This window comes from Phoxinus phoxinus (assembly GCF_949152265.1).
Source record: "Phoxinus phoxinus genome assembly, chromosome: 11".
Taxonomy (NCBI): Eukaryota; Metazoa; Chordata; class Actinopteri; order Cypriniformes; family Leuciscidae; genus Phoxinus; species Phoxinus phoxinus.
The window spans coordinates 871,759-881,758 of NC_136886.1; the positions used below are offsets into that span (position 1 = coordinate 871,759).

At 34.6% G+C, this 10,000-nt stretch overlaps 1 protein-coding gene across 1 annotated transcript in view; it reads right to left on the reverse strand.

Moving 5' to 3' along the window:
• The window catches only part of shmt2 (serine hydroxymethyltransferase 2 (mitochondrial)), a 29,085-nt gene extending 24,195 nt beyond the window's left edge, over positions 1–4,890 (reverse strand). Inside the window, exon 1 of the mRNA XM_079627296.1 lies at positions 4,621–4,890. Within this exon, the coding sequence (XP_079483422.1) occupies positions 4,621–4,653 (33 nt within the window). The 5' untranslated portion in view covers positions 4,654–4,890. The remainder of the gene's footprint in view (positions 1–4,620) is intronic.
• Positions 4,891–10,000: the final 5,110 nt, after the last annotated feature.

Genomic DNA, 10,000 nt, shown 5'->3' on the forward strand with positions numbered 1-10,000 from the left:
GGCTCACTGGCTGAATCGAGTCACTGGCTGAATCGGCTCACTGGCTGAATCGAGTCACTGGCTGAATCGGCTCACTCACTGAATCGGCTGACTGGCTGAATCGAGTCACTGGCTGAATCGAGTCACTGGCTGAATCGAGTCACTGGCTGAATCGAGTCACTGGCTGAATCGAGTCACTGGCTGAATCGAGTCACTGGCTGAATCGAGTCACTGGCTGAATCGAGTCACTGGCTGAATCGAGTCACTGGCTGAATCGAGTCACTGGCTGAATCGAGTCACTGGCTGAATCGAGTCACTGGCTGAATCGGCTCACTGGCTGAATCGGCTCACTGGCTGAATCGAGTCACTGGCTGAATCGGCTCACTGGCTGAATCGGCTCACTGTTCACGTTCATCTCCAAATTAGGGTTAGTATTGGGATTCCCATTCTGGGATAATCATCGTTAACTAGAACTAAAACCATAAATACAAATTTTAAGAATAAAATAAATGTAACTAAACTAAAAAAAAAAAAAAATCTTTAAAAAAGGCAACATTTCTCATTTTAATTTAGTTAATGTTTTGTAGTACAAAATAAAAATAAAAAATAAAGCTGAAATAATTTTTTATAAAAGTTATAATAAACCTACAACAAATGATAAAAACACAGTAAAAAAATACTAATATTAAAATCAAGAAGAAAAATATAAAATAAAAAAGAATTTAAAATAATATAAACTACACAGTATCTCAATGATGCTTAAATAAATCACATGTTGTTGTAATAAATGTAAAAAAATAATTGTTTAATTTTTTGTATATTTATGCATTTAACAGATGTATATTATGCTGGACCAAACCAGCAGAAATTAAAAAATAAATAGATAAATAAATATATAGATAGTAAAATAAATGTAATAATAAGAAAATAAACAAATAAATAAAGTAAAATATGTGGGAATAAATTCATAATAAATAAAATAAATAAATGCATAAATAAAAATGAAAAAAAATAATAAAAATGCTTTTTAAAATAAATGTAGAAAATAATGAAGATTAATTTTATTATGAATTTTTATTTATTTCTGCAGGTTTGGTTCTCCATAAGCTTTTATCCAAAGCAACTTAAACACATTTTTATCAATGCATGCATTCACTGAATCAAGTGAATCTGAAGCACAAGAGTGACTCACTCTCAGATGATGCTTTTTGGCTGAATACACAAACATGACAATCAATCATTCCCAGTATGATCACAAACACATCTAACACACACACGCTGAACGAGTGCAACATCACGGTTACACCGTCTGACAGATGTTTGAGTGACCAGAGTCCTCGGGGTCTGAGGGTTGTTGTTACCATAGTAACTCATGTAAAGCATGTACAGTAGAGTTCTCTGTTCTGTTGAGTTCTGTGATATGAACTTTTCACACATGCATTACTAAATAACTCTAGATGAAACCGCAAGAAGGACTTTAACGTGATTGAGTGAGAGGCGTGGACGCAATCCTCTCGTCTGATTGGCTGATCAGAACATGAGCTTTGGCATTTAATGCAAAACAACGACTGGTTAATTATTGAGTCGTTGGGTTAAACTGCTTATGCAAGACTGATAAGAGGACGCCTGGATACGGTCACACTAGCAGATTCATGTTTTCATGCATTAATCTCTTTATTATTGCCAATATGTGAACAGCTTATGATCAATCTCCATAAAGCTGTCCGACACACACTGGCTCAAGCTGTACATGTGGAAATATGGGGCAGTTTTTATCATATATATTAGGGCTGTCAAAAGATGAATCGTGATTAATCGCATCCAAAATAAAAGTTTGTGTTTACATAATACATGTGTGTGTGTGTATAATTATTATGTATAAATACACACACATTCATGTATATATTTAAGAAATATTTGCATTTATATACTGTATTTATATAATTTATATTATATATAAATATTTTATATATAAATATAACCAATTTTTCTTAAAAATATACATGATTGTGTGTGTTTTTATATATATAAATAATTATACACAGTACACACATATATTATGCAAACACAAACTTTTATTTTGGATGCGATTAATCACGATTAATTTTTTGACAGCCCTAATATATTTAGAATATACACACAAAAAAATATAATTCTATTGCTTTACAAAAAATCAGTTTTTTCCTGTTTTAAGCAGAAACCTCAAGACTTTAAAAAGAAGAGAAAACTAGATTACGAAGATGATTTCTGCAGTGCAACATGCGTGACCAGTCAATACAACACTTCAGATTTCAATGGAACAAACATTGGGAAGGCTTGAGAAAGAGTTTCTGCAAACTAACTAACTAACTAAAGGCCTCATGCTTCATCTTAATGAAGTCAGTCTGATCAGATCACGGACACACACAAGACACGCTTGTGTTCATGTTCCATAACAAGAGGAGCATGAAGCGCGTGAAGGACAGAGTCTGAGAGACACGAGACTGACGGACACGAGTTCACTAGATCAACAGATAATCTAACGTTCAGTCTAATAACACATGTTCAGTCTAATAAACAGTGTTTGGAATAACGACGTTATTTTTTCAGTAACGGGGTAATCTAACTAATTACTTTTCCCGTCGTTACAACGCCGTTAACGTTACTAGATGTTAAATGCGGTGCGTTATATACATTGATTGAATAAACTGTGTAATCCGATTCCGAACGCACCCCTGGCTCACAGCTAGTGAGGAGGTGGGTTAATAACGATGCAAGCGATTATGATTGGCTAAGGCAGAGTCATGTTTCATGGTAGCCAATCAGAGCCAGTGTTTTTACACACATGCCAGCACACGCGCCAGGCGCCACACACACACACACACACACAACCGCGGCGATAAACAGATTTGACGGAGCAGCAGAGATGGCGAGTCAGGAGCAATCCGATGAAAAGTTGGAGGAGATATAAGCACTACTTCAAATTCATTGTGGTCAAAGGCAAGAACGTGCATGTAATGTGTACATTATGTCCAGGAGCGAAGACTTTGTCGACATCCGTTGAAAGCAACTCTAATTTAATGAAGCATCTCACATTGACACACGCATCTACAAAGCTAGTGGCAAAAAACACCGATACCTCCACCACAGATGCTAGTGCGCCAGTTGTCTCTGGTTGAGAGAGTTTGATTTAATTTGCTAGAGTTATGCACTTTATATGGTGTAACTGTTTACTTTTCTTACAAAGATAAATTAATACTTGAAGTGCAGGATAAACCTCTTGCTGTCTGTCGACGTGCAATAAATATCGAAAGTTATGTACAAACACCCGTCTGTTCTACTCATTTCAACTGACTTGTGAAAACTGCTCACAAAAATCCAAATTCTTTGGATTATAGCAACTTTTTTTTAAACAGTAACGCAGATAGTTACTTTCCCTGGTAACGAGTTACTTTTATTATAGAGTAATTCAGTTACTAACTCAGTTACTTTTTGGAACAAGTAGTGAGTAACTATAACTAATTACTTTTTTAAAGTAACGTTCCCAACACTGCTAATAAAACATGTTCAGTCTAATAAAACATGCATCAAGTGTCTAAGAACGTCAGGCTTTGATTAATAACTGCTTAAAGTCATTTCACTGATTAAACTATGAAGAATAATAAAACAAGAGCTTCATCTCTCCATCAGCCGACTCCGTTTGATCAGGACACTGTTGATGCATGTCTAGAAAACATGATTTTGCTAATAATGATCACATACTAAGTCATAATTATGATATGAAAAGTCGAAAGTTATGAAATAAAGTTGAATTATGACAGTCAATTATGACATTAAAAATATCACATACCAAGTAATTTATGAAATTAAGTGTCGAAATTATGGCGAAAAGTTGAAATTGTGGAAAAAAAGTCAAAATTAGAGTAATTTATATTATTTATGAGATTAAGTCATAATCATTACATAAACTCAAAATTATGACATTCTAGTTGAAATTGACAAGTCAATTATGACATAAAAAGTACATAAAATTGATGATATAGAAAGTCATAATTTCGACTGTATGTTTGTAGTATGTAATAACTTCGCCTTTTTATCTTAACGTCATAAATAAGATTTTCTTGAGTTGCAGAAACGGTCTGAGGAGTTCAGATCTGATCTCTTGCACTTTAACACACTTCACAGAAGCAGAGGAGTAAAGTGTGTGTGTCTTCATGTGAAACACATCATGTGTGGTTGCATCATCTATAGTCTGAGAGGAGTTAACACAGTCCATCCTGTATTATCATCTCTCTAACTCACTAACTCGATGTCTAAGTGCAAGTCTACTGAACTTAGAGACGATTCACAAATGCAATAGTTTAAATGATGTCAAACATCACACACACACACACTCACATGCCACGTAACAGACCCGCGCGCGCTCGAGCGCTTCAATAACACACTGTTGTAAAGGGTTCATGTCAAATCTGCATCACGACATGACGTTTATAATGCATGTTCGCTTATGCATGCATACTGAAGATTAATATAATCTGCTACATGAATGCAAACAGGAGCGATCATCATAACGCCTGTTTCAACACATCACGCGCCCTGGCCAGCATTATTATTATTATCACGCGCTATAACGCGTGTGTGTGTGTGTGTGTTTAAACTCACCTTGATCAGTTGTCTTAAAGTCAGTGTTAACATGGTAAAGCGACTCAACTTCTCCGCTTCCAGCAGGTTTTTGCGATCGCACGCTTTTCGTCCGTCGCCTAAATGACAGCAGCTTACTGACGATCCGCGCGAGTGCTCATGGGAAATGTAGTCCTGACTTGCGCAGTGGAGAGTTATGCGATGCTGGCCTACAAATTGACGTCATGCCTAAAGAACAACATGCTATTCAGAAGAACTACAGCGAACTGTGTTCGATTTCATCAAAGTTCTAACACACATGTATTTTATATAACTATATATAATTATATGACTTACAGCTGAAACACACTGTAAACTAATATTTTCATGATTTATCATCACAACTTTTATCTTTTGTCAAATCAACTTCGATAATGTGTGAAGATAACATACTATTTTGAGTTTCTGTTTATTAAACCTTTCTTCTTCATTGTATTAACTTTTTAATTACAACGAACTAAACATTTTAAGGTAACTTTCTTTTTTAAGGTAAACCCAATTTTTTTTTTTTTACAGTGCACTGTTTTTATTTATTCAACATTGAGATTTTACTTCACCAAACCGAGAGTTTTCAATCAATTAATCTGGCTTCATAAAAGCTGCACATATATATATAGTACAATAATTACAAAATATTTGCTGCATTATAGTGGCATTTATCACACAATTGCTTTTATATATGTATTTGTAAGATAATAGTGAAATAGTAATTCTGCACAAGCATCACAACATTAGACAGAAGAAATCATGATGAACTATGAAATATGAAAACACTGTTTTTATCTTTAATTTTGCTATTGGAATTATTTTATATCATTATCAATTTATAAATTAATTGATTCAAATATAATGCAATATATAATGCATATACATACACTTTAAAAAAGTTGAATTGACTGATTTTGTTGTGTTGGTTCAGCAAACATCCACATTGTAAAAATCTCGTACAACAAAAAAAACCTTAGTACTAATTTTGTTAGCTTTTTCTTGTTGACTCAACTCTTGTAAATAACAGTTATACAAACTGAAAATAAGTTGTCTGTGATACAAAAAAATGTTTAGTTGAGTCAACTTGACATCATTTGTTTTCTGGAAAGATGCAATTCTGTAACAAATCTTTTGTAGTTGAGCCAATTAAAAAAATGTGTCTATTGGAAACAGAAGTCTTTATTAAGAATAAGATGTAGATTTGTTATAGAAAATGTTTGGTCACCATTTTGGTGATGTGCATTTCCTTGAGTTGGGCAGTTTGACTCTTGGCATTTTATGTGAGTTTGTATCTTTATAATAACAGTGTTTAACAAAACACGTAATTTATTGTAAAGAAAGCCATGAACAAAAATAATCAGCTGAGAGAACAGCATCATAAAGGAGAATAGTGCTCTACTCTTATTCCTGTAAAGTGATTATTTGTGAATAACATATTATATTTACCAACAAAACTTTTTTACAACAGAACAGATACTCTGAATTTCACACTTTTAATTTTTGATTTTTAACTACATTATGGGATTTTTTTTATAAACACACAAACAGACATCAAGAATCAGCGTATGAATCTCAACAATGGTGACGTGCTTCATGCCGCAATGCATGCTGGGAGCCATGATTTAAATACTATGGTGGCTCCCAGCATGCATTGCGGCATGAAGCATGTCACCATTGTTGAGATTCATATGCTGATTCTTGATGTCTGTGTGTGTGTCAGAATTCATTTCTCCCGTATAACGTATTTTAAAATCAGAATTCAGAATGTCTGATCTGCTGCAAGAAAGTTTTGCTTGTAGAATATTAATAAAAAATAATCAGTTTTGGTCAGAAATCAGATTAGTGATTTATTCTAGTTTATGAGGCTGAAATCTTGATCATCTTGGTTTCTTTTTTCTTAGCAACAAAGTATGTGTTTTGCTACACACTGTTACAATGACCACAAACTCACAAATAAATCCAAGAGTCAAACTGCCCAACCAAAGGAAACGCTCATCACCAAAATGGTGACCAAATGATTTCCAATATAATTTTTTTTTGGAATTGGCTCAACTACAATGGATTTGTTACAGAATAGTTGCACCTCTCCAGAAAACAAATTATGTCAATTTGACTCAACTAAACATTTTTTTGTATCACAGACAGTTCGTATAACTGTTATTTACAAAAATTGAGTCAACAAGAAAAAGCTAGGGGAAATTAGTACTAAGATTTTTGTTGTTGTTCAAGCTTAATTTTTTTTACAATGTATGTATATAATATTTTGTGCTGTCAAATTGATTAATTGTGATTATTGCATCTAAAAAATGTTTTTGTTTATATATGTGTGTACTATATATATATATATATATATAAACAAAAACTTTAGTTGGATGCGATTATCGATTAATCGCGATTAATCAATTTGACAGCACAAAATATTATATTATACTTACCGTCTCCCAAATAATTAACAGTCAGCAATAATGATTTTGCAATGTACGTGATCAGAGTTCAAGTGTCCCACGATGACCCTAAGAAAACAAACTGATCATGTAAAGAGATTGCACTTGTTCACCATAGTAAAGTGACTTACAAACGAAGTATCATAACACAGAGCATGAGGTGCTTCTTGAATCTTTTCTTAAGCAGAATAATGGATCATTTCATTCAGAGTTTGAGAATAACGGCAGGTCAGGCGGATTGGATTTCATTATTTATTTGTGATACATTATTTACACACATGTATACTATACACATGATCAAGCAATACTTTATTCACAGAACTGCAGGAGCTCGAGTTCCTCTTACGCTTCTCGTTCACAGATGAATCGGTGGTCCAAAAATAAAGAGCTACGGCTCCGCTTTTGGTGTTTTACTTCAAAAACAAGACGGGGAAAGTAAAGGATAATCAAATGGGATAAAAACGATATCATTCTATCTGTGTCAGCATCTTGCATTTTGTCTTTGCGTCTCTTCAAGCTTTATTCAGAGTAAATAGATATGCTATGTCTTTAATTTCATAATACATAAAGGTAATTCATATTGGGGTGAATAACATTCTGTTAAATACATTAATTTGGATTAATTTACCATCTTCTTACACAGAGAGTGTTTTTGCTCAATGTTTTGAGCATTAAACCTGGTTTTGCACTGATAACACAAACTCTCCAGAAGCTTCTGTTGATGATCTGATCATGAAGCTAAACTTCATCTTAAAGGTTTTGCTACTGTCATTTAACATCAAAATGTTGTAATTTATGCCTCAAATTCATTCCGGACAACATCGGGACGGCCTCTTGAAGTCAACATGAAACTCATGTTCCTGTGAACGATTCATCATTCTAAAGAAAATAAAAGTTTGTCTTCATGATCTTTCATCACCGTCCATCTTCTTGACTGACATCAGGAATCAATATTTCTCAAGATTCTATATTTTCATCATCATCCAATCAGTTCTTCAGTTGCATTTGTAAAACCCTGATCGAACAACAGGCTTGTCATTTGAAACCAATGAAAAGTAGCTGGTTTTTGACTTCTTAACTGCAAAAAATGATGTTGTTCCTCAGTATTTTTGTCTTGTTTTCCAGTACAAATATTCAAACAAGGAAAAAAATAGCTTGCAAGCAGCCAATAAGGGGCCAAGCACAAAAAAGGCAGGATAAGTCATTAGTAATAATATGATTTGACCAATAGGTGGCATTGTGACTAAATTGGTGTGTTGTGGTCAGAGTGACGTGACAATGACACATGCAAAGTTTGGCGTCAATATGCAAAAGCATTGCAGAGATAGTCATTCTGGCATCATTTTTGTTGACGGCGTATACAAAAAAGGTTTAGTCGATCGACACGAAATCCGTAACTTGTTGCCGGCATGTTCTGAAGATGATACGATTTAATTTTGGTGAAAATCGGATAAGTGATCAGTTGGGAAAAGTATAGGATTTTAAAGACCAGATTTGCTGCATTCGGCCAAAGCGTTCAGAAGTTCTGAACAAAAAGAGCCATTTTTTCATTTTCTCCTGACCACTAGGTGGCACTGCGCCAAAATCTTGGAGGTATCCTCAGGTCATGGTTGTCATAACACACACCAAGTTTAGACAGAATGGGGTAAAGCATTGCGGAGATATAGCCTCACGTTCATTTTGGCGTGCTCTTCGTCAAATTTGTTTGCGCGTTATTCGAGAACGGTTCGACAAAGAGTAAGGGTTTTTTAGGGTTCGTAAAAAAAAACCTACAGGTTAAATGGTTAAAATGCCATCATAGGATGCAATTGCATTGTCTTGAGCTAAGATATTAGAGGAACATTTGGTTTTGTTTCTAGCCCTTAAGAATCAACAGTTATTAGCATAACCATAAGTGAAACATTGGACAGTTGGTGGCGCTAGAGGGATTGAGTTATAGACTCCAAAATTGCTGTGGTTCATATTCAGACTGTTCTCTGTCTATGTGCCAAATTTCATAACTTTCCCGAATGCGGTTCAATGGGCTGCCATAGACTCAAGAGCGGAACAAGAAGAAGAATAGGAACGCAAACGGATCCAAACTTTCGGTGCTTGACCCGTAAATATACAAATATCAGTAAATAAGAACAAATATCTATCAATGGGGTCAAAAAACTTATTCAACTTAATTTTACGACCCCATTGAGAGATATTTGTTCTTGTTTTAAGCACAAACTTTGTTCAATAAACAAGTATTAATATCTGAAATCATTTTGCTGAATCATATTTGTGCTGAAAAACAAGACAAAAGTTCTGAGGACGAACTCCTGAAATACATAAGCATACAATGTTCGTCTAACAGTCGACTGACAAAAACGGACGAAAGCAATAAATCAGTATTAAGAGCTGAACGGATTACGGTTGTTCTTTCTATATACAAAGAAAACGTTGAAAAAATCAACGGAAAACACGATCCGAGATATGGATGTTCGCTCTGAAACTTGTAGTCCGGACAGATAGGATAACAAACAGGTACGATTTTAAAACATTTTAATTTAAAATCAATATCTCTTATCTCCATAATTATTTATGTGGTGAAATGCTGTGTAATAAGTGTTATGACTGTATACCGTATCTCTTAAATGTCCGTCTAGTTTGATCTCGCCGCTGAAGCTGCTCTCTCCGCGTTTAAAGACCAATATTTAAACTCAGATCAATATTTCGTGTCTAATTATTTACTTATGTGGCAAGTATCCGTGTAATAAGCGGGATAATGTACATCCAGCCGGTTGTTATCTCAGAATAAACCCCCTTCAGGTGTGTGTGTGTGTGTGTGTGTGTGAGGCTGATGAAGACCTGATCCTGATCACCCTGTCGGGTTTACTCTGAGATAACAACCGGCTGGATGAACATTATCACTTACACAAACGCTGGATTTTCAGCACAGGGGG